The sequence below is a fragment of the Vanellus vanellus genome, assembly GCF_965231255.1.
Source record: "Vanellus vanellus genome assembly, chromosome: 5".
Classification (NCBI taxonomy): Eukaryota; Metazoa; Chordata; class Aves; order Charadriiformes; family Charadriidae; genus Vanellus; species Vanellus vanellus.
The window spans coordinates 43237870-43263227 of record NC_138910.1 but is presented as its reverse complement, the minus strand read 5'-3'; the positions used below and the strand labels follow the sequence as shown (position 1 = coordinate 43263227).

The following is a 25358-nucleotide window of genomic DNA, read 5'->3' as shown; positions in this document are numbered from 1 at the left end:
TAACTAAGGCTTTTGCATTGGTTCCAGCTCAGCATTAATTCCCTTTGAGAGCATGCCTTGGATTGCATTAACATTTTTTTTGACATTTGACAAAAGCCTTGTTTAAACAAGTTAGATGTGCATCAGGCTAATAAATATAGAAACATCAGATTATTCCTGCTGTGCTGTTCTCTGAAGAACACTGTCTCATTTGTATATTTTCCACTAATCATCTCCAAATCTTGCATGGGTGATATCAAGTTAGGGAAAGTGGACTTAGTATTACATATGGTATAGTCAGGAAAAAAAAGGCTCTGTTTTGACAACCAGCATAGCAATCTCAGAGACATGACTTGAGTTCTAAAAAATGTTTTCAGAAATGTGTTGCATAAACAAGTCATAATTTCCCTTGTGGAGAGGGGAAATGTTTTTCTAGATGTACTTCTGTACTAACATGCTGGACCCATTTTCTGTAGCTGCAATTTAAAGAACTGGAAAAGTAAATCAATGACTGCATGATGCCAGAGCACAGACTTTGGTTGACAAGCAAGGAAGTTGGGCCATAAGTCAATTTTGAAGTGATTGGGCTTTGAAACTGCGTATTTTTGCATCTGCATGCTGTGACTGTACCAGATGGTACAGGACAGCGTTGATACCCCGCAGAAGAATAAAGCATCCTTGATTGCACCATCGCTCACTTTGCAGTCTTGTTTAGCACTGCGTCCTTTCAGGTTACTTGAAGGGGAAGAGTGTTTTGATAACCAGGCGTGTAGAAGAGTCTTGGTTTGCAGGCTGAGTTACTGGATCACACCCATTTAACTGTATTGACTTCATCGTGGCTGCATGGGTGTGACGGGGGTAGAATTTGCCTCTGCCTACATTAATCACACAGCATGCAACTACCAAGCTGAGAAATTGAGAATAAACCCTATAGATGGATGGATAAATGATGTATTGGGGAAGGGCGGACTTGGCTTTTATGGGGGAAATCATGCCTCACATTTACTGGAGTTCTTTAGAGGGGGACAAGGGAAAGCTGTTTATTTTGATGACTGAAAGAATTGCTCTTGCTAGATACTTGAGCTGAGCTGCCATCGGATAAGAGGGAGGGTCCTCTTGTATATTTAACTTTTTAAAAAGCAGGAAATAATGTATGGGAATAAATTATTTTTCCCTTTGAAAAAAAACAAACAAACAAAAAAACACAAAAAAAAACCCAACCCAAAAAACAAAACCAGCAGCAAGTCTTGGAAGAATTTGTGCTGCAGGCTCTTCTGGTTAAGATACTGATAAGTGTCCTGGGAAAGGGGATGAAATAGGGTGACAATTTACTGTTTGTTCAAGGTGTTTAAAAAAAAAAAAAAAAAAAAAAAAAAAAAAGAGGGAGCTGGTTGTGCAGAGTTGCAGAAAAATCTTGTGATGGTTAGCAGTTGACATACTGGCAGATTATACTTGATGTGGATGAGTGCAGAGAGTTGCTTGGGGAGAGGGCAGTCCTAACTTGTGTATCGCAGCTCTGAACGAGCTGTAAGTCTTGGTAGAGATCCTGGCATCTGTAAGAGCTTTGTGGAAATCGTGAATGAAGTGCTCTGCAGGGCTCAAAGCAAAGAGTGTGAAGGACAGAAAGCAGAGCAAGTTGTCATGCCCCCATTAAAATGGCATAGTGTGCCCATCTCTGGGTGCGGTGGTGGGGGTGACTGTGGTCCTCGCATCTGGAAGTAAGTGTAGGGGCACAAAAAGATGCATTAGAAAGGCGGTACGTTCAAGAGCTGATACAGCTAAGCAGAGTGGTACAGCCTGGGAGGGGGAAGGCAAGAGAGATCATTGTGGAAGAGGAGGGGCATAAAGGTGGAATCACTCTTGGTTATCCCTTCTTACACAAGAATTAAGCAGCATCTTGTGAAACTAGTAAAAGGCAGATTAAAAACCAGCCCAATGAATTTTTCGTTTGTTATAACCCAAAGGTAGAGTTGTGAGTCCCGGCAGGACCTTGGGAGTGCCAGTCCTCAGCAGAGATGCACAGCTGTTGGCTGATGGATAAAATATGAGAAGAGTTGTGTTTATATGAAGAGGTTACTTCTGTCTGAACTGCATGTTGAGCTAAGTTGGGGGTAGAGCAAAGGCGAAGTGCGTGATACCACCTTGTCCGTTCTTGTCTGCTGCTGACCGGTACCAGAATAGGAAGGCAGATGAATTATTAGTCTGGGTTTTGGTGTTTGCCACTCTTAAAAGTTTGTGCTTTTGTCACTGTTTTATTAAGCGTGACTTCATAGTCCCTTTATCTCCTTCCTACTATGCCTTCCCCCCATGCCCCCTTCAGTTGCTGTCATTTTGCTTATTTACTGCTACCTGCTTCACATTTTGCTGCTTAGGTTTTGGTGATGCTCAGATGTTGCCCCAGTATAATCTCTTCTGTGGAACCCCAGTGGTGGAAATCTTGAGTAGGCTGACTTAATCACTGCATACTTGGTTTTCATTTAGTATTGTTGCTCTTTTACCTACAAAATATCTATTTTCTCCTCTACCAAGTAGTCACCAAGTTCCCCTTGTTTATTTTTTGCTTTGGTTTTGAGTTACAGCCATTCTTATCTATCTGAAAAGCTGAAAGTCTTTCAGCCTGCCGAGCAATGCATCTCAATCATTTTTTTGCATCTCTGTTGTGACTTTCTTCTTTCTGGCTTGCCAAATAAATTTTTTTTTCTATATTCATTTAGAATGTTCTTCTCATTTCCCCCACTTCATCTTTTTTAATTTATACTTTGACATTGATTCTTCTTTTGCCAACTGTATAAGCTGTCCCTCTTCATCTTTGATGCGTTGTAGGACGGTTTCTCATTAACATTCAGATTTGAATAAGGTTAATTCCTTGTTTGTGTCTGTAATCAGGAAAGACAACATAGGCTGTGATTTTTGAAGTGTCTAGTTTTGGGTCCCTCAAACATCTTTGCTTGGACGTGGGTTTAGTCCTGTATTTTCACCACTGGTATTCAGCAGTTTGTAGGGAGCACATCACTCCCTTGATGTTTGAGCTGTAACAAGCCATGCTCAAAAATCTTATCGCCAGACTTTCACTTAGTTACATTTGGAGTAATCTTTCCTGTGCTGGCACTACCTTGCCCTTGAGACAGGAGGCGGTATAAAACAGACCTCACCTTTGACACTGACCTGCTTTCTAGTGAGACCCAACACAGGACATATACCATACATTTAATCTCCAGTGGCGGCTGCTTCTTTCTGGAGTCCAATACTACTATGGTTACTTGTTTAGCTGCATTCTCTGAGGCTTTGGTGCTTACAGAAATATTGCATATTGCCTGAAAGAAAATACACGATTTAATCACAGGGCACAGATGTCACTTGAGGCATCAGGACATCCCAGAGCCCTACTATGTGAGCGGTACTGCTTTGTAGTGCTTCTCCTGTTGCACGAACACGAAGCAACATAGTAGATTTTAGTCATGTGTATTTGATATGTCAGCTAAAGCAATCCTACTTGTAGGAACAATTTAAACCAAGGATGTGTTTTATTCCCCTCCTCTGTTGAATGTGAGAGCAGTGATATCTCTGGGTTTGCCCAGTACACATGCTTAGGAAAAGAAAAGACAATCTGCAGCCAGCCTGGGAGAGGCGAGGGGGGGGGGGGTGGGATGGATGGTGTGGCATGGGATGGGTGGGATGTCACAGCCAGCCTGGCGGAGGTTGGCTGATTTGTATGAATCCACTTGGGCAGGGATGGTTTTTCTGTTGTTGTATAACAACAACAACAACAAAAAGTAAAAACCCCAAACTAATAAGACTTAAAAAAAAAAAAAAAAAAAAAAAAAAAGAAAAAAGCTGTTAAGATATGCTTAGTTTTAGTTTCAAAGTGATCGTTTACTTTCCCAGTTCTGCTGGGGTAGGGAACAGCTTTACTACAATGATGCTTTCATTTTCTCTTTTTCTGCTTTTTATATTCCTTTCAGCTTGTTGTGGTCAGTGTCTACCTGTTGTAAAAGGGGACAGATGGAACCAATATTTTTCCGTGTCACACTTCTCCGAGGGCTGCTGCTGAGTATTAAGGAAGGTGCATTTTCTTAGAATTAAGTTGTAATCCCGATCGTCGTTGCTTAGGATGTCCCTCTTCGAAGTGTACTTCTCTGATGGCAGAGTTGTCTCGAAAAAAAGTAGTTTTATCTGTGGGATTGTAATTTTTCTGTAACTGTGTGTCAGCTCCAGAACCTGACCTACTGTGAAAATACAGGGAGCAAAAACATGGCTTGTTGTTTTTTTTTTTTTTTTTTGGGGGGGGGGGGGGGGGGGGGAAGGGGGGTTAAGATGACTAGTCTAGGTTGGAGCTATGTTATATTTAAAGACAAAACAAATATTTTCGTGGTGTTAGGTGTAAAACTTCAAGCATGAAACTGATTTGGGGAATATTCTTGGAAACATTGTACATCATGTGAGTCCTGTTGTAGGAAGCACAGGACTTTTTCCAGCTGTGGGAGCTAAGGCAATTGTGTTTTTGAAATCACCTGAAAGCTGTGTGTTAGATGATGTTAAGTACAACTGTAGCTAATAAGACAGATGAGGTGGGGAGTAGGAACATTAGCAGCAACAAAATACTTTTCAATTTCAACAATTTAAAAATTCAAGAGAAGACTGAAGTGCTGTGGTGACAGAGAAGTGCTTTTAAATTCCTAAGCCCAAAAGTGTATTTTAGGAAAGACTGACTCGTTGACTATTAAGGTTATATAGCTCTTTCCATCACTGGTCCTCCTTTGGTTCCCATGGCAGCGCAAAGGATAGCACTGTTGCAGCTGCCAGTTGCTATTGGAAAATAGATTTTGTGTTTGACCTAAATACCTATTTAATACAGTTCTCAGTAACAGGGCATGGTTTTTCAGATGTCAAATATATGTGTGGCTCTAATGAATTTTGGCTGAGGTGCCTGATGCCTTAAAGAAGCTGAGCTTAGAGCAGTTTTCCATCATAAAATTAGCAAGCAGGTCTTGCCAGCAATAAATCTGACCAATATCAAACTTTTATGTTGAAACAGTAAGAGCTTGTGGGATTTTATCCTTTCTGAGAACACTGAGGGGAATGGAGGAGTCGTTTAAACTGACAGCTCACAGAAATCCCTCTTGTTGTAGGACTGTAATTGAATTGCTTTGTGGCAAATTTCATGACTTCTTCTGCAATGTGTGTATTAATCCTATTAACAAAGTGTAAATACAGTGTTGTGTGTGATGGGACATGACTTCCAGCACTCCAACCAGAGCCTGGGTGGAGTTCCCAGCCAAAGTTGTGCAGAGGAGTGCTGGGAGGTAACAGGGCTGTGCTGCAATTCTGCTTTTGGGTTAAACTGCATAAGAAGACATGACACTTCTGCAGCTAGGGGGAAAAGGGGACTGTTTGGAATTATGTCGTTGCAGCAGTGATTTCTATGTGGTATAAGGGGAAAGCTATATAATCTACAATTCTATCAAACTGAGTGAGTAGGGAGGGGAAAAAACTTTTCCTCACACTGGTATGGATGGTTTTCTAAAAATTTTATTTGTTATTGCTTTGTAGTTAGTGTTTGTAATTGTATATGGAGTTGAATGTACAAGCAGAGAAGATCCATATCAAAAGCTAACTGATTTTTTTTTTTTTAAACAAGTATAAGATGAATGAGAAAATTAATATAGAAAAAGGTCCTTTTGGAATACGACACACTCTTCCAAATAATATTTTATGCAAAGCTTAAGAATAATTATGTCGGAATGTTTTTCTGCTGTAGTGTGTTGGAATTGTGTTGGTGCTTTGACTTGAAATGCTGGGAGTTGAGTTGGAGAGACTGCTTGCTGAGAGATTACCCCTCCTCTGAAAAATGCATGTTTTATTAGTATCACAAGTCTCAACCCAGAAGTTGCATGTTTCCCTTTTTGCTGAGAAAATTAGCACGCGAGCTTTGGGAAATACATTCAGAAAGTGTTCCTTTGATATGGCTCCAAGAGAGATGTGTGGTTTTATCTGCATCTTTTTGGACAAGTGGGAACTTGTAGGAATAATTTTCTGTACCTGGTTGTGCTCGGGTTTTTTATTTCAAAGCAGGAAGTAACTCTAAATATTGCTTGTAATGCAGAAATTATTGAGGGGGGATCAGGGTGGGATGCAGTTATTGTACTTTAACTTCATTCATGTGTTGTTTAGGGCTCCTGTTCTTATCAAAAAGAAAAGAATCTTTTGCTGAGGGTTTCCAGAGAAATCCCTTGGCTTTTTTTTTTTTTTTTTTTTTTTTTAAATAGCTTTTGCTCATTTAAAAGGACAGCAAAGGGACTTTGGGATAGCCTCAGGGAAGCTCTTACTAAGAAGCTTTCCAAGAATCATGGAGGATTTAAGTCTTTTCATGTCATACTGCAGAGACATCTGCCTGTTTTTTCGCTCATCCCTCCTTTTGGACAGGTTTGCCATTAGGTTTTCATCTCAATCAGACAAGGAGAAATCTGTTAGCTTCTCAGGCTTTGGATTAAATTGCTAGTAAAGGGTGAGATATTTTGGTGACAAAGGACAAAACAAGGTTAGTGGAGTGAGGACCAGTATGGTACAAGGAATGAAGCAGAGGCTTCTGAGCTGGCACTGCTGACGGTGGGCTGTAGACTGCTGTGACAGTATTAGGACATCTTAGGGTCTCCCAAAGTATTAATCAACAGACTTTGGCTTGTGTGGATTTTTTTAAGCAAGAGGGACCCAATGGATGGCAAGGGTGGTGTAAATCTAATCAGTCCCAGTTAAAAGTATTTATCCTCTGGTCTGAATAGCTGCCTTGCTTCTGTTGCCTGTGGTGATAAATTGAGTTCCTTTAGGTTAGCAGAGGGCCTCCAGCATTAAAAATCAAGTATGAGATGAAACAGCTGAACACCTAAGACAGGCTTTTGCTGTGGTTATTTCTGTAGTTGCTGTGAAACTTCTAAGGTTTTCATATGTGACTTCCTCTTCTGAATCATGGATGGTTGAATTGACCTTGAACCTGTTGTCGCTCAATAATATTGTTTTGCTAATATTTATTTAGTTTTTAGTGGCTGTTATTGGTTTTGAAGAAGGCAATTTGTTTTTCTATTTGAAAAGTTATTCTAAGCAGGATTTGCATATACAGAATGTTGAAACAGTCAGACCTTGGAAGTCTGCCACTCTGCTACATGGAACTATCTAACAGTGGCCATCAAGTCCCAAGATTTCACCACAGCGTTGTATTAATGGGGAACCAAAATAGCACATACACCTGATTCTTAATATTGGAACTAATAGAGAAGGTTCCTCTGGCTGGAGCTGAGTTACTAAACTGAGGTTTTAAAATAGCCAAGGATCTTATTGTAGTTTGTGCTTCGGTGTAATGATGTGTAAGTGAAACTGAGAAACTCTAAATGGAGTGGTGGAAATTGAAGGAGGGGGAAGGGAAAAAGAAATATGAAAAAAAAAATGAAAGCTATTTTGTGGAGAAGTAAACTTGGTGAATGAAAATGACACTTAAATGGTCACCTTGGTGCACGTTTTAAAAATAAATGATTGACACCATCCATATTTTAAGCTTTTGATCATTGATGCAGAAGTTAAATGAACAGGACATACAACTGTGATTAATTATTGACAAAAGTCATTCCTTTCATATAGTCTGTAGTTAGATGTGAAGGTTGAGTTCACATGAATTCCAAAGTCAGAAAGTAATGCAAACAAGACTCCAGTTGATCAACTTCATACATGTGGTTCTATTTATTATGCAAATCTCTTCCAATATGTTTAAATCAACATGCGGTAGTGGGTTTTTGTTTCTTCAGCAGAATATGTTTGCAGACTACCCAATCTGTGCTTTGCATGCTGCAGTCTGATCCATCCAATGTTTCATAGTCAGGCTGTAGCTGTAAGTTAGTGTTTTTTTTTTTTTTATTAAAAAAAAAAAAAAAGCAAATCCCAAGCTTGTTTGTCATGTTCTATCTGCAAGTATTTGACCTTTTCATCTTAACTTCCATGGGTCTTGGGATTAACTTGGAATAAATCACTCCTTTCTGAGGTATTTGTATTAGAACTAAATTGGTTAGCTGGATACTTCATGACCATACAAATGATGGTACATTAATCTCTTTTTGCTAAAGAGACCAGATCCTGTTTCATGACATGTTCTGTTTTTAACTGTCATTATTCCTTGTAAACGTGCCAGTGTAAATTATACTGGGGAGGGAAGATTAACTCATAGATCTCCTAACAGAAGTTTGTTGTTTGTGTGTTGTTTTTTTTTTTTCTTTTTTTAAAGGACAATGGAAGACCTGTGATTTAACTGCAAATAGTATTGCAAAATTTCAGTTTAAATTAGTTGGGTTAAGGTGAAGCATTTTTTTAACAGGCATATTTTTGCAATAAAATGGTACTTCAAATATTCTCAACTGTTTTAGACACTCAAAACTCCTGTACATAGCAATAACCAGGTACTTAACAAAAAGGAGAAGGTAGCTATGTCAAGAAGTCCAGCACGTTGTCAAGTTAGTTCTATTATATTTCTTTTACCCTATGGCTAATGAGAATTAAAATGCATGTATTTCCCGTATTGAGGGTACTGGCCGTCTGAGACGGTCTGCTTTGGAAAGTTTTGCATGTGTTCTTGGTGCAGTTAAACGAAAGAAGGACCAAGCAGGTTGAATAAATCCATGCCCTTGGACTGGATCACTCTACCTCTAGCCAACTGCTACCTTTCTGCTTTGTCTTTTGGCCTCTTGGCTTTTTTTACCTTTCATTGCCTCTCTTACCTGATTTCTGCTTTTAGAATATATAGAACTTACAAAATAATATTTAAGGTTATTTAAAAAAAAGTGACAGGGCTTCTGATGTTCTTGTTACCCTTGTGAGTCTACCCCTTGGCTTAAATGGTAGATTTTTTTTTTTTTTGTGGTTCTCCAAGTCGGTAGCAGTAGCAGTGATCTTCTCGTCTTTTTTTAATCTTCTGTGGTGATAAAATCCAATGCTGCTTTTTTTATTGAAGCTTTTTGACATAAATACAGTTCTTGTGTTTTGTTTTACACCCCCACCAGTCAGGCATAATACTTGCCTGAGACTAATGGTTTTCCTTGATGCCTGAGAATCTGGAGATCAGCTGAAACTTGTGTTGTACAGCCTTGGCTAGTTCTTTCTGCTGCTGAGTTCTGCAGATAAAATGGCAAGTTTAATTTTTATCCGTTTATCCATCTTTTGCAGATAATAACAAAGGAATAAAGCATGCACAGGTATGGGGAAGGGAGAAGCAGGCATGTTCAAATCGTGCTATACAAACACATCAAACTATACAAATGCATAGTTCTGGAATTAATTGTGAGGAGAAAGTGTTTTGGAACAGACCTATGGAATATAAATGGTACTTGGGGTTCTGAAGAGAAATGCAGGGGAACTTAGGTCTGTCATGCAGTTACATGTAATTAATACCTAGTAAAAACTGTTTCATGGAGTCAGGTTTAACTGGAGTAGTTTTCTTGATCTGATATCCGAGTTTTTGCCGTCAGTTCTTCCCTATCATCATTGGGTTAGATGGCAATTTCTTCTCCTTCTCCACTACTTCCCAAGTCAGCAATAGTTCAAAGCAAAACCATGAAAATTGGTAGTTTACTGTCAGGGCAAGTTAGGGAAGGATTCCCCTTCTGCAGCAGTCTATAGCAGGTTTCTGGAGGTGGCATTTTAATTCCTGCAGTTTTGGTGCTCTACAGACTTTCCAGGGGCTGCTGGAGAAGCTCTGGGACCTGGAATGAGGCAGTCACAAGGATGGTTGTATGTTCAGCTCTGCTCTCTGACAGCAGGAGAGGGGCCCAAGTGTCGTGGTTTAACCCCAGCCAGCAGCTAGGACCTTGCAGTTGCTTGTGCACTTCTCCCTCTCCTGCCCCGTATCCCCTGTCAAGAGTAGGGAGAAAAAGAGGGAAAAGTAAAATAAAAAAACAACTAGTATATGAGATAAAGACAATTTAATAAAACAGTGATGGAAAAGGACTATGATGATGATAACAATAATGGTAAAAGAATATACAAGATAAAGTTATACAACACAAGTCACTCTCGCCACTCGTTGAATTGGTTGTCCGCCCTGTCCCAAGCAGTGATTGCAGATTCCTCCCCTGGCCAACCCCCATTTATATACTGAGCATGACATCTATTGTATGGAATATTCCATTGGCCATTCCATTGTTCTGTCTATGTTCCTCCACAGCTTCTATGGGAAGCTGAAAAAAGTGTAAACATCACCTAGTAACAACTAAAACAATATGTGCTATTGATACTCCTTTCATACCAAATCTGAAACACATAGCAGACACTAGAAAGAAAGGCACTGCTTGTCAGCTCAGTTTGGGCACTCGTAGCCACACTATTGTGATCTGATACCTTTCGTTGTTCACTGTAAGGGATAATGTTCCTTCCCACGGAAAGGTAGGAAAACATCTAGACCAAGTTGCGGTCCCTTTTGAGTGCCTTAATCATAAGGCTCCTAGAGCAGGTCTCCTGTGCAGTGTTCCTGAATTGAAATTGCTGCTGCTTTGTCTGCGTTTCAAGTTATTTTCAGCTGGGCATGCTACAGAAAAATCTTCCTGACTTGTCTGGTCTGAGACTTGTGTTTTCATGCATTCCTGGTTTCCAGATTGTCTTCTGGCTGGAGGCAAGAAAATCAGGCAGTGACTGCTCAGGTCAGGTGTATCTACCCTGGGTGAATCCTGTGTCCCTGCCCATTTAAATTGACTCAGAAAGTCATTCAACACAATTGCTTTTGGTGTAAGAGAAAAATACATTCTTCTGCAAGTGTCTCCTGTTCTTTACTAAGTATCATGTACTAGTCTCTGCTGTAGTAAAAGGGTACTGCTGTAGCTGAATCTTTGGCCTAACCTGGTGCAGCCTTTTTGTACGCTGACGTGGTAGTTTCTAAGCAATGCAGTAAATCATATGTATTCCAGTTGCACTGAATTACTTAAAAAGGAGGAGGATTGTTTTTGGAGAAGAGGACTGCAACAGCTCTTGAGACATGGATTAATTTTTTTCTCTTTACCTGGACTCTCAAAACACAGTTCATCCCTTGCCATCCTCTCTGTCCTCATCTTTCCCTTTCTTGGCTTTAAGACTTTGTCTGGTCTGGGACTGTGATGATATTAGATAAATGCTTGCCTGCTACTTCAACATAAACAGCTTTCTGAGCTAAGGATGAGGTGGTAACTAGAAGGTGCTGTTCATTTTCACCATTTCATAGTGCTTCAAGTAATTGTGAGCTGTTAATTGAAATCAAAATGTTTAGCTCTAATATGTGTAGTTTGCTTTTCCCAAGCATATTTAGTAATCCTTGGATTTTCTTCTATGGTAAGATATGCTGATATGGTCATGGAGAAAAAAGAGAAGTACTTAATCAGTATTTGCTTGCTTAAACCTTTACTAGGTTAACCAGAATTGACAAACTTTGGGTTGCGGAAAAATTATTTGTGTGCTGCTTCATGGTCAGGCCTGACTAATACAAGACACTTGTTTTAACTGGTGTACAGCCCCATCCCGTTTATAGACATAAACCTGGGACTTCAGGTTTTGATCAAATTGGACTTTTTCAGCTCATGCAATAGGAGCCTAGTGACCATAATGTCTCCTCTTGTGGAATACCAAAATGTTAACTCAAGTCTTCAGAGTGTCTTAATCTGAGTCTTTGTTTTTTCTTCTCCTTCCAGTGAGTGATTGTGAGGCAGCCCAAGATTATAATATACCGAAATGCTTACTGTTTTCAAAGTGTGTTCGTATCAGTATTCATATCCCACTAGTACGCACAAACTTCTATTTGTAGCTGAAATAGAAGTGGTGTTAAATAAAAATGGAGAAGACTTCCAAATTCATGGCTAATATGTCTTTTTGTAATACTGAGCAAAAATAATATAGTTAGTGGGGAATAAAGATGCAATGCAAAATAAAAGTTTGCTTTGAGATTGTTTTTAGTTAGGCACTGGGAAAGCATGCTTACAGCTGATGGTTTCTGGGGTAGGAAGTTGGAACCAACTTATTTATTCTCCGGATCAAAAGATAAAATGAAATAGCCTTCTCCTTTTCTGGTGCATCGGAGGGGAAGCAATGGCTTGCAAAATCTTTGCTTGCTTATGGACAGTGTGGTCAGGGGTAGCTTGTCGCGTGTTATTTTCTATAATGTTAGGAATTGATTGTGACTCTGATACTTCTTCGGTGCTGTTTAATTACTGTGGAGTTGCGTCTGCTCTGCTTGGTACAAGCATTCTGTGCATGCAACATGCAGTCATTTGTCTATCTGGTTTGCATGGTTTTGGAGAGGGATAAATCAGGATTTGGTGTAATGCTGCTTGGATTTGTAACGGAAACATCATTATCTGTTTGCTTTCGGTTGACTAGATCTTTACGGAAGGAACAAAATTATAAATTTTTTTGGAGGTAGAAAAATGGAGTCTTATTTCTGGGTTGGTTGTTTTGTTTTTTTGGTGAGGAACTGTCAATGAGGTTGGACTTGGGTGCAGCCCTGAGGACTTCATTTCTGTTGAGAGCAATGATGAACTAAACTCACTAGTTTTTGAGGAATCAATCTCCTTCTGCCCCCAGTATTTTTTAATTTCATTGTAAATAGCTCTGTGGTTTGTTTCTGTCTAGATTGTGCTACTCAAAAATAGTATGTTTCTAGAATAAACAGATGTTCTCCCTTACCTGTGCAGGGTTGTTACCACTGACGCTAGTAGTTGCAGTTTTCGACATAAAGTATGATGTGCAGTAAAAAATAGCACGTTTTTAGAACAGGAAAATATTCGTGTTTACCTGGGTGGAGAAGTTACTGCTGATGGTGGCAACTGCAGTTGTTAGATTTAGCCTGATGAGCAGTCCAAGGCTTTTCTTGTAGAGAAGAAATGTATTGTGGTGGGTGGGAAGCAGTTTATCTGTCTACAGACTGGAAGAGTCTTTTCACAACCCAGAAGGACTGGAGATAGTTTGAGCTTGCTAATTAATGCCAGGGGAGATGATACAGCGAGACTCACTGCAGAGAGCGCGTCTATTCTGCAGAACATTAATTTCTGGTATTCTTGGGTTTTGTTTTTGTTTTTTAATAATTTATCCAAGCTCCTAGTGTTTTTCATGTTGGGCTGTCAGCCTTGTAAGATTGAGTGTGACTTTTGGTCTCACGTACGCAAAGCCTTAGAATGAAATTCTGTGTGGCAGACCATTAAATGTCATTGTATTGATTTTGTGAATGTTGTCCACTTTTACAGATGCCTTTGTAAATAGCCAGGAATGGACACTAAGCAGATCCGTACCAGAACTGAAAGTGGTGAGTTTATATTTACTTCTATCTCTGAGAATGTTATGCACAATTGAAAAATCTTGTAAGCTTCGTTAAATCTACTTTTGGGAAAAAAATATAGAAACTAATTTTAAAAAATAAAGCATTTTTCTTCAGCAAAACTATCTTACGAAGTTTATCTATCTTCTATTTTTATAATTATGCTTCGAAGACCTCTGTGTTTTATTGATGTTTCTACTTATTTGGCTACATGAACCAGCTTCCTGAGGTGGTCTTCTGAGTAGGAAAGTCTTACACTTCTGTAAGATGGGAAAGTGAAAGTTAGCATGTGATACGTAAAGTTCTATTTTTTCACAATTTCTTCAAGGACCAAATATATTTTTCCCCTCTCTTAGAAGAATTTAACTGAATTTATGCGGAATAAAAAAAAGAATATTTTGAAGGTTCATATAGTGAATCAAAACCTACATTTCACTATAAGAATGAACAGTGATTTAATAGCTGCTTACAATAACTTTTCCCTTGGCTGAGCCATTTCCCATGTAGGCGGAAGAAAAGGCAAAAATAATTCAGAGACAGATTGGGGGAATTTCCCATATTTGTCCTTTTAAATGTTATCGACATGGAGGCTGGAGATGAGGGCTGAAACCTCCTCATAGTGAATACCAAAATGGCAGCTTGTCAAGCCAGCACAGCCAGGTCACTGTGATGTTTACTACATGGAAGTCCAGGTTTAATTAAAGATAAGCAGTTTCTCAAACCCTGCAAAACAACTGTGGTACACGAGATACGGAACTTGGTAATACCTTTGGTAGGTGTATGCTCTCCGCTCCTGTTGTCCAGCTGTAACTGGACAAGCTGCTCTGATCTGAGCACCTGTTTGCTGAGTGGCAAAGTGAATTGGGCAAAACCGTCTGAGTTTGAGTGGGCAGCTGAGGCCTTGCTTCACTAGCTCTTTTCCCATGTGGTAAAGGTCTTTTTCCAAATCTGAGTTGATAATAGTGTTTACAGGGGTGAGAGAAAGCATAGGTCACTTAACATGATAAATACGCTTACGCAGAATGGCATTTTGATTGAAGCAGCTTCCACGTGGCTAGTTATGTTTGTTTTGATTTCAGCAATGCACAAGGAAAGTAAAAGTATGATAGTCAGTGGATGTAACTATATAATACAAGAAGGGCCTGCAGAGAGTCACCAGATTCAGTTTAAGTGATGGTGTAATTTGGAAGACAAATATCTCTCGAAATACCTCGCACAAGAAAATACTAAGAATTTAGGACTGGAAGGTGTTGGTTGGATATAAATCCAGTCCACTGTGGTATTAGCAAGCTTATGCTGTGGAGGATCTAGAGAGGGTTTCCTTGTTCAGCCCTTCCCCTTTTCTTATCCCTACCAATTCACAACACCTAGCGATAAACTTGGGACTTGCAGTTGAGACCAAAGCTGCAATTATGTATTGTAATACAGAACACAAATAGTTACAGAGCATTAGTTAATGGTCTTGGGGTACAGGTATTTCTGTGATTCAGCAGCTGCATTGTGTGAATACTTTGCCTTGGATATCTTGCCCCCATGTTGTGTGAACCGGTGGTGGGAAAATAAACTGCTGCTGAGCGGCTGCTGTAGAGAATTGATTTTAAGTGGCCAGCCTGCATGAGCCGTCTAAGGCTTCAGTTTGTATAATCCCGGATAAAAGCAGAACTCTTACCATTACAAAAATAATAATTTGATTATACCACTACAAATTATTGAAGCTGGCAACACCAGCTGTGGCTGTGAACTTGCGCTCCAGCAGAAAGGGCAAATTAGGAAGTCCATCTGAAATCCACCTCTACCTTCCCTATACATCTGCCCTTGGGAAGGAGTTGGTGCAGTGGGTCATCTCTGTGTCCTTCCCCTGTTTCCAGCCTCATCTTCAGCTCTCGCGTGTGGCTGAGGAAGGAAAGGGCCATGTTAAAAGCCAAACCTGCTGCTTCTGCTACAGCGCTATCATTACATTCACCACTAAGGATAACCGTGGGTGTGTTGCTTTACTTGTGGCTATGTTGGGGTTGTCAGAAGCATGAGAAGTGTGGAGTATTTGCTTACATCGCTGCACAGTGCAGCAAGGCGGATGGGGAGATGAGGCTTAATGTTGCAAGGTTATGAAGGATCCCCAGCTTTAGCTGCTTGAGTGGGCTGTACTCATCAGGAGAAGATGGTTATTAGCTCACTGGGAGAGATCGTCTTCTCTATAGAGGCTGGGAGGTCCTTAAATTGAGGTGGTGGTTTGATTTTTATAGAGGTTGTTGTTATACCCTTAGGCTCTACAGAAGTTTAAGGGTAATAGAAATGGACTCTGGGAGAGTAGAGAAAGCACACAGGGTTGCCATAAAGAAAAGCCAATGGATGTATTTTTTCAACATGCTTTTGAGGAATGAATATTAGTCTTTGCCTCCTTTTTTAGCAACACACATTGGGCTTCATTTCTTTCCAGTTTTCAGAAGGATATTTGTTTCTGCTGATCAGATACTACCACAGAGTTTTACTTACGGATGTTGATGCTTCTATTATGGTCAAGAGCGTGCTAGGCCAGCTGGGTGAGACCAGTCCCTTTCCTGAGTGATGCTGGTATTCCTGGATCCCCATATGGGGATGGATGGGTGTATTCTTAGCTGGGTAAAAAAACTACCTGGATGACCAGGCCCAAAAGTGGTGTTGAACGGAGTTAAATCCAGTTGGTGGCCGGTCACAAGTGGTGTTCCCCAGGGCTCGATACTGGGGCCAGTTCTGTTTGATATCTTTATCAAAGACCTGAACAAGGGGATTGAGTTGCGTCCTCAGTAAGTTTGCGGACGACAGCAAGTTGGGCAGGAGTGTTGATCTGCTTGAGGGTAGGATGGCTCTACAGAGGGATCTGGACAGGCTGGATCGATGGGCCAAGGCCAACGGTATGAGGTTCAACAAGGCCAAGTGCCGGGTCCTGCACTGAGGTCACACCACCACCATGCAGCGCTACGGGCGTGGGGAAGAGTGGCTGGAAAGCTGCCCAGCAGAAAAGGACCTGGGGTGGAGGGGTGCTGGTCAACAGCCAGCTGAATATGAGCCAGCAGTGTGCCCAGGTGCCAACAAGGCCAATGGTATCCTGGTTTGTATCAGGAATAGTGTGGTGAGCAGGACTAGGGAAGTGATTGTACCTCTGTACTCTGCACTAGTGAGGCCCTACCCTGAATACTGTGTTCAGTTTTGGGCCTCTCGCTGCAAGAGAGACATTGAGGTGCTAGAATGTGTTCAGAGAGGGGCAACGAAGCTGGTGAGGGGTCTGGAGAACAAGTCTTATGAGGAGTGGCTGAGGGAACTGTGGTTGTTTAGCCTGGAGAAAAGGAGGCTGAGGGGAGACCTTATTGCTCTCTCTCTACAGCTACCTGAAAGGAGGTTGTAGAAAAGTGGAGGGGGTCAATCTCTTCTCCCACATGACAGGACAAGAAATGGCCTGGAGTTGCACCAGGGGAGGTTTAGGATGGATATTAGGAAAAATTTCTTCACCGAAAGGGTTATCAAGCATTGGAACAGGCTGCCCAGGGAAGTGATTTGAGTCACCATCCTTGGAGGTATTTAAAGGATGTGTAGATGCAGTACTGAGGGACATGACGTGGTTTAGTGGTGGACTTGGCAGTTTTAGGTTTATGGTTGAACTTGATGATCTTTAAAGGTCCCTTACATTCTATGTAAAATAAGGACGTGTTAAACAGAATAAATATGAGATCTTTTTGGACAAAATAATTTGTTCCAAAAAAAAATATGCAAAGCTCAGTCAGGCTTCTGTGCTGGATAATTCCACAATTCCAAATATCATCAATACATTATGCATTTTTACAAACAGGCTTTAGTATTATGTGGGCATAAATGTTTGGATTTATCTTACAGTATGTCTGGCACATGCAAATAAATGATTCAGTGTTGCACAAGTCATAACTGACAGAGCATTGTGTTGTAGCCTTGTTAGCTGAATTTTCTTGTTTCTGAACTGGGTTAGGGTGGTATTTTTGTTCCGTAACATGCTTGTCATAATTTTGTGCATTTCATACGTATCTGTAAATAAACAGAAATTACTCAGATTGTTTGCATGTAAGACATTACAGGAATATGACTACTCTGAAAACATGCTGGCATATTTGTCATACTGTGGGAGATTGTCCTTAAAACAAGTATTAACCCTGATTAAGAGAGTAATTGTATTAGAAATCAGATTTTTCCAGTGTAAAGTTTATTGCTCTTGGTTTTCAGAGGTTAATAGTGTGCAGAGATCCAGAGCAATAATGCCAAGCACTGCACTGAATAATAGAAGGATGATTCTGCTAAAATTTAATTTCATGTACTGGTTTCATATCTGGTAAAAAAGAGATGGCTGCCTTGTCTCTTCAAATGCAGGAACTGAGGTGAGATCTTAAGGAACCTGCTCTCTCACCAGTTGAGAAGAGGAGGTAAATGTCTCCCGAATGCTTTCTGAAGTAGCTGTCTAGGGAAAACATACAGCCATACTGCAAATGTAGATTTTTTTTTTTTTACTTTATTTCTTCATAGTCAGTTTTGAACAACCTTACTTTGGGTTCATGTGATTTTTGAGAAGTTAACATCAGTATTCCAACACAAAACTGATTGTGTTAATGCTTTTTTCATGTTTGCTTTTTCCCTCCATTTAAGCTCCTAAAGAACTTCTGTCAGTTTGGTCGGTAGTTTGAAACTGATTTAAACTAAATACAGGAATTTGTCTGGTAAGAAACAGTTGATTATTCGGATCAAAAAAATCAGTCCTGCATTGTCTTTAAAACACCAACACTTTTTGCTCTCAATCTTGAGACACCTTATGGAAATGAATGAAAGGAGAAAGAGAGAGGAAGTACACTGCCTTTCTTTGAGGATTGTGCATGGTTTTTAATAACATATCTTAAGGGAAGAAGGCTCAAGTTTTATTACATGAGTCAGTGAAGTGGTTTCTTAATTGAAATACATACCTTGCTCTTCCTGATCACTGCTTTCTGCATCAGTTTGTAGCATCACGTTTAATAATGCTCTTCTGGCCAGGCATCTTTGTCTTTCTGGGCGCCTATATGAAAGAACATACTGGAGAACCTGAAGTGCTGTAAAATTACATATGCTGATAATGATCTTTGGGTTACTTGAAAAAAATAATTGTATTCTCAAATCACTGAATGCCTTTCAAATATTTAGGGTCTCTGCCTAAATACAGTAACATGTCCTAGCTGTGGGCAAAGGACACAGAATGTTTGCTCTCACTGGAGCCTGAGTTGATGCTTTTTTGTTGCTTCTGACAGTTTTGTGCTCTGACTGGTTACGTTTTTGGTGCAAGTATAATTGGAAATCTGTTAAAATCTGGAAAACTGTCTTGGACACCTTGATTTTTATTAAAAAAACGTTAAATAAGTTTTCACACACTAAATCCTAACTATTTGAGTGGTCATGAATCCTGAACAGTGAGAAATACGTTGTTCTAGGTGAAAGGAAAAAGGTGGGAAGTAACCTCTCACCAGGAGGCTTTGTATGGAAGGGGAGAGAATATCAGTTCTGAGGTGAGGAGGGGTGCAAAGGCTGTTATTCACAGGATTTCCTCAGGCATCATGTTGTTTTTTGTCTGAGAAATATGGAGGGTTATGATTATATGAATATTTTGCTTGTTTAGGCAAGCATATGAGTAGACAAGCTTACTGTAGTTTATTGGCATATAATGGAGGGAAAATTCACTCACTTAAGAGGTTGCTTGATGTTATAGAGGTAGAGGACATATGTTAGAGATCATATTTTCTTCCTTTTGCCTCTTGCTTGATACCTGGTTGAACAAAGCTGAAGTGAAGTTGTGGTTAAGTCAAGCATTCAGATGGAAAGAGAGGATTTGGATGTCTCTGCAGTATTGCTTTAGTTTTTGTTCTTCCTATGTGCAGGTGGAAGTCCAAAGCCATTTTTCACCCCTTCTGATTATCTTCCCTATACATTGAATGGGGGAACTGGGGATCAGTGTTGTTAATAATTAAAAAAAAAAAAGCTAATAAGTATTGTCTGTTTTCTTGTGCCATGCAGAATCTTAGAGCTTTACTTACTGTTCACTATTCACATTCTCTTTTGAATACAGCAACTCGTTTCTGTATTCATTTTTCTTTAGGTCCCAATGCATCTGTGAGATGAAAGAAAAATCTTGACAATGTGGGTGCTAGAGAGAGAGACGTTTCTCTTCTACTAGCTTGTGCCTCAAGGTGAAATATGTTGAGTGAGAACGTGCCAGAAACTAAACCCAGCACAGTCTCACATGTGTGCCCGTACCACTTGCTTGCAGCTGTTCACTCTCATGTTGGCAAAACATGGAAGTCATAGTTAGTGACCTCATGTAGTTTTTCAGCATAAATTGCCCAGAAGACTTAACAAAATCTGTGCACCCGAAATGTTTAGTTGCTCAAACCAAGGGACCGTCTTTCTAGACTATTTCAAAACCTGTTTTCAGTCAGTAAGTGTGGACATCTTCCAGGCGACAGCCTCGGTGGTGTTGCAGGTCTCACCTGCTTGCAAAGCAGGCTACGCAGAGCATCCTAATGATTTAGGAGGTCTGAGACATTAGCTGTATCCTTGTCTTGGTGTTTAGCATTCTGTGTGATAAAGTTTGTCAGGTAGATTAAGTCAGGCACCTGTAGAAGTTACCATTCTCTCTAAAAAGGTTATCAGTTGCTTGCTCTTTTCTGTGAACTTGCAAAAGTATATCTTGTTTAGAGGGTATCTTCTGTAACTTTTTTTTTTTTCCTCTGGATTCCAAGTGAAGCTTGCTAGTCTTGAAGGGGAAAACAGATCTGATTAATAGGTTTGTCTCAGCCAGACCTGAATGAAGCTCTGCAGTGTGTTTCCAGAGAGTGTTGCCCCATGATGTAGGCATCTCCGTAAATACTAGCACGGCGTATAATTTTTCTGAGGTGTGTTTGATTAAAAGCTTCCAGTATGGTACACTGGTTTAAACACTCTTCAAAGTCAGCACAAAGCCCAATAAACAGATGTGTGTTTTTCTAACCACTTGGGCTGTGGCTTCCTTTTCATTTTTGTGGGACTGCTCTTCGATAGCAGCTATGCCTACGGTGGGTTTCTTGGTTTGTATTTCTTTTTATGTCTTTTGCGGGTTTTTTTGATTACAGTCTTTTCTGTTCAAGTTCTTTCCTGTGAACCTGAACAAAGAGCGGGTGAAGCTTCTTGTAGCATTAGGCCAGTATAGGATCTGCCTTTTCTGACCTGCACAACCCCAGGTTAGATCATGTTTTTTTCTTGTTTGCTGTTACTTTTGAAATCTGTTTTGGGGTTCCTAGTTTTATTTTTTCCTCCACTGTAGCCCACACTGTTTATCATGCCTAAAGCTTATGCTGTTGTAGGGGCTGGAGGGTGATGCAAGGCTGCTTTCCATTTGCTCTCTGCCTAAGTTGCTGCTTTATCTGAGCTGTTCTTGCACATCAGCTGTAGAGATAAAGCGGACATCCTTTGCAGCACTCTTATCCTTGTCTTAATTGAAGGTTGTTCTGGCTTCTAAAGAACAAATAATTGTTTTGCTCCCAATCCCCCGACTCCAAAACTGTCATTAGGTTAGTTTAAGGTGGCACCACTGTGTTTAAGTAATTTTTGATAAGGAGGATAGTTTCTCACCAGTTAGGATTATGAAAATAGAATAGAGAATGTGTATTAATGTGTGACTTGTTCATGCTGCCTCTGTCATTCGGCAAACTTAGATCAACAGAGTTCATTCTGTCTCCGGGGATCTTCTGTTCTGAACCTTTTGGTTAGGGTCAAGATAAACATGTAAGAACAGAGTAGGCTTAGGTTTGTTTAAAGGACAAAATAAGTTCCCATCTCCTCCCCTCAAAACTGAGCAAGCGTAATGTCTTCAGGGTTCTGTTCAATGGGGAGACCTGAATAAGCAGATGACAACTGAGCAAGGGAAAAAAAGATGATGTTTATTTAAAACACAGAGAAGGTATGTTCTCCAAACCCTCCTGTCCCCTGGACTATGCAGAACAGGGCAGGCAGCCAGGCTTGGATCTTGCTTGCTGCGTCTGTCAGTCCGCTTTTGGTTGATGGTCAGGCCCGGGGATAAATTGGCAGGACTTGTATTGGCTGGCAACACAAGGCTGCGACTTGAAAGGGGTAGCTTGTTTGGTATTGTGGGAGTAATGCGGGAAGGCTTCATAACTACCTTGCACCTCTTTTAAAGCAACAAATAAAGCAAATCTCCAAGTTTTTGGCATTTCAGCACCTCTGGGAAGAAAACTGTTCTGGTGTTGGGCTGCATTTTACTATTTCTGCCTGGGTTTTTAAAAACCAGGGCAGCTAGCTAACCAGCTTAACAGAAAAATCAAATGTCCTTTAAGATTGAGTAGTTCTATTTGATTGTCAGATGTTCCCAATGTTGCAGATGTTTGGGCATGGGCGGTTTGAGTTGTAAACTTATTAGTAAAGTAAGGGACTTCAAGTCATAGTTGACATGCCAAGATCTACCTGTTTGTAGCCATATATATATCATGTGTGTGCTGCAGTAGCGAGTCAGTGTGAATTGCATGGTGGATAGCCTACAGACATACTTTCCAGTATGAGAATTTAGTGATGTTTTTATATTTTTCAGTAAAGAGGTGACAAGCTTGCTCTGAGCTTCAGGCTTCTTCACTGAAGTCTATATATTGCCCGATGTTCCCACTTAGCATTAGTGGCAAAATGAATAAAGGAGTGCCACTAACATAAAGTGATTTTGGTTTATACATTTTGTCATGTATATGCTCTCCTTGTAGCCTTAATGTTTTGGCAGATACTTTATCTGTTGGCATATTTCAGAGTGGTTTTATTGTGTGGGCATTCTCCTTGATGGCAGAGAAGTTATTTCTGCATTAAGATTTTGCTTGAATATACTGTGTTTTTTTTGTGGAGATTAATTGAGTTTAACTTTCTCCTTATTTTCCCAGGGGATTGTGGGTAACCTAGCGAGTGGCAAGTCTGCACTTGTACACCGGTATCTGACTGGCACATATGTCCAAGAGGAATCACCTGAAGGTATGTGAATATGCAAATTTTATTAATTTTTTTTTCCCCCCAAAACTACATCTTTATTCATTTATAACCGTGCAGAAATGATTCAGTAAATAATCCAATTTATTATTTCAATGTTCATGGAGATTTTTCCTTTAACATTCTCCAGACTGAGATAAGTATATGACAAGTGTAATTGTACCTTTTCCATAACTGCTTAGCATCCTTAAATGCTTCAGCATCCATTATGTGTCCATATGGGAAACTTGTATTCCTGTATTGAGACGAGTTGATTGCTCTCAGTAGTGCTGCTGCTTGCAGTTTGGCTGTTGAAAGTCACAATTGCTTTATCTAGTACTGATTTCTGCAGAATCAGGCCCTTTGGTTTGTGGTGTTGGGAGAATAAAAAGCGTCACAAGCCTAAACTAAAGATGTAACCTGTTCCTTGTTTAGTATATTAAGTCTTTGGTCTTGAAGTTTTGTTTTTGTTTTTTTTTTTTTTTTTTTTAAAACATGTTCTTATTTTTATACGGAATGTTTTAAAACATTCCGTATAAAAATAATTTCTACCTGAAAATGTTGTAGTGTTTAACATTAATCCAAGTTTATAGCTTGAAATCAAAAATATCATAGTACCTTATAGAGGTGTATCTTACACTAAATACTTTCTTGATTTTTTTTTTTTTTTTTTTTTTTATCTGTTCTCCTTATGAACTTTTAAATCCAACTCTGAGACACTGAATTTCTGGTTCCTTCTTTTCCTTACTGGCTGTTCCATTCTTTGCAGATATGGATGCAGGTAACTATACATTGTCTTCATGGCAGCTCTTGTTTTGAAGAGACAGACAGCAGTTTCTGTACTATAGCGTTTTCCCCTTGTTTTGTGTATCATTTTGATTTGTTTCCTTTTGATTTCAAGTCTTTAGTACATCTCACTGTTTTTGTCTCTTGCTGTAGTTGTCTTTTCAGCAATAGTTTGTAGCTTCATGCATCTACAATAACATTTGTTTCAAATTAACTCTTACCAAAGGAAGCTATTAAGCATAGTACTTGACATTTTAACAGTCTTAAATTGTAGTTAAAATGTGAGGAGAGGGAAAGGGAGGGATGGACAAGGCTTTTTCTTGTGAAATTCCAGTAACAGTGAAGTGTTCCAGGTTATAAGCTTGCCTTAAATGTTTTTGCTGCTTTGGAGCTAGGACTGATGGGGTGATAATTGAGCCTTGCATCAAAACTGCGAGTAGGTCACATTTATGCCTGCTGCTTCTGGATGCTGATAGTGAGAAGTACAGTATGTAGATCCACTGAATACAAGAATTCTTCAGCAAAAATCTCTGCAGATCTCTTTCCTCATTTCATGAACAGGAAATCTTTTGGGTTTGGTTTTTTTTTTTTTCTTGTAAGATTCAAATGTATTGGTTGTTCACAAGTTTAACAGTCCTCTCCTCCTGAACTATGAATATTTTAGATGGTGTTCCTTGAGAGTGTTGCCATCTGTCCTCTTTGTCTTCAAGGATTTTTATTTACAGTGCTTGAGTGATGTTCAGACTGTTTTTCCTGAAAGGATTAGATGACAAAAGCAGTGTCAAATCATTTCTTTGCACATAAGTGTAGCTGACAAGCCTCACTAATGACACCATTCCATTTCATTAACAGTGGAAAAACTGGAATAATTAAGAGCTCTAATTCACCTTGTAAGAGATAGGGTCAAGATTTCTAATTAAGTTAGTATTAAAGGAAATTCAACCCATATGAATTATGCTTAGTAAACATTGTAGTAGTGATTTGTTAGTGTTTTATTTCTTTCTCATCCAAGCATAAGTCCATTCTAGATAAAATACAGCAGCAGTGCAGATGGTTCGGTTGCATTACGTTGTGGGACTTTTGCTTTTGCATTCTGCATGGGAACATAGCTTTTGATAAATCGAGGCCAGGTGTTAGCCTTTATGTTGGAGACACATGTGGACCTCCTTTCCTTTTTCTGAGATCTTTTAAACATGCCAGAGTGCTAGATGGGTTAAAGAATAGTGTGTATATTAGGCATTAAGGTCTCAGCTCCTTGACTGTTTAAGAAAAACCAAAGTTTATTGAATTCGAATGGCTTACTAACAGCAAAATTTATGAGGCATCATATAATTAGTATCTAATTGGTAAAATGATGGATGCATACTTCATGTCAAAATGGTGATTATGACCAAGGACCTCTATTTCTGCCAACGCTTGCCTCCTAAATTACTACAATTACCATGAAACCTGCCCTGAATTAGACAAGTGCCGGAGGTCCTGTAGACCTTTAAGGTAGCTTCAGCATTCCAGTAAATGAATCTTAAGTATATAAAGATGGTTTCATGTTTCCTTCTGCTCTTTTCTTTAAGGCAAGACATTTCTCTTGCTGCCTGATCCACCTCCCAACCAGAATGAGGAATCATATAACGTTAAACTGGAAAGGGGCTGTCGTTGCCTGGCCCAACTTTTGTTTCTCTTCAGGTTTATTTTAGTCTCTAGTGTGATTGTAAAATGAAAAGCTTTTTTTCTCGTAGAATAAGTTTGCCTTGGGAGGAGTTTTGACTCTTCGTTTGCATATTTTACATGTGCATAGCTGTACTCCTGTGACACATTTAAAAATCAGTTGTATTTTGATGTAAGAAAAAAGTGATGTATCGCCCTGTAACAAGTGGGAATTTCAGTAGTCTGAGACTTGCAATTTTTTTGGTAATGATACAACAAGGAAGTGATGGGAAATAGGGTATTTTAGTGATTTTTGATCTTCTAAGAACCTTCCAAGTAACTGGGAGGAAAAACTGCTACTAAACAGCGTGCTGGGTTTTTTACAAAGCTGAAAGAACAAGTAAGGTGCATGCAACCTGGTATCTTTTTTCACCTGTCTAAAACTTAATTCTACCTGTAGGAACAAAATGAACCGTGGTGTGCATGGAATTTGAGACCAAGTACTTTGCAGACCAAGGTGAATTGAAGTTTACAGGAATAGTGAGTGTCAGGAGTATTCTGTTACTCTTTGGGATTTTGTTTCCAAAAAGCCACAGAGGCATGAAACATGATGTAAAGGTTTTTG

General features: G+C 39.7%; 1 protein-coding gene across 3 annotated transcripts in view; it reads left to right on the top strand.

Annotated features, from left to right (window-relative positions):
• The window catches only part of AGAP1 (ArfGAP with GTPase domain, ankyrin repeat and PH domain 1), a 384460-nt gene that overhangs the window by 105947 nt on the left and 253155 nt on the right, over window positions 1-25358 (top strand). For all 3 annotated transcript variants that reach the window (XM_082483168.1, XM_082483167.1, XM_082483166.1), the window contains exons 2-3: window positions 13215-13273; window positions 22222-22309. In XM_082483168.1, coding sequence (XP_082339294.1) covers window positions 13215-13273; window positions 22222-22309 — 147 coding nt within the window. The remainder of the gene's footprint in view (window positions 1-13214; window positions 13274-22221; window positions 22310-25358) is intronic.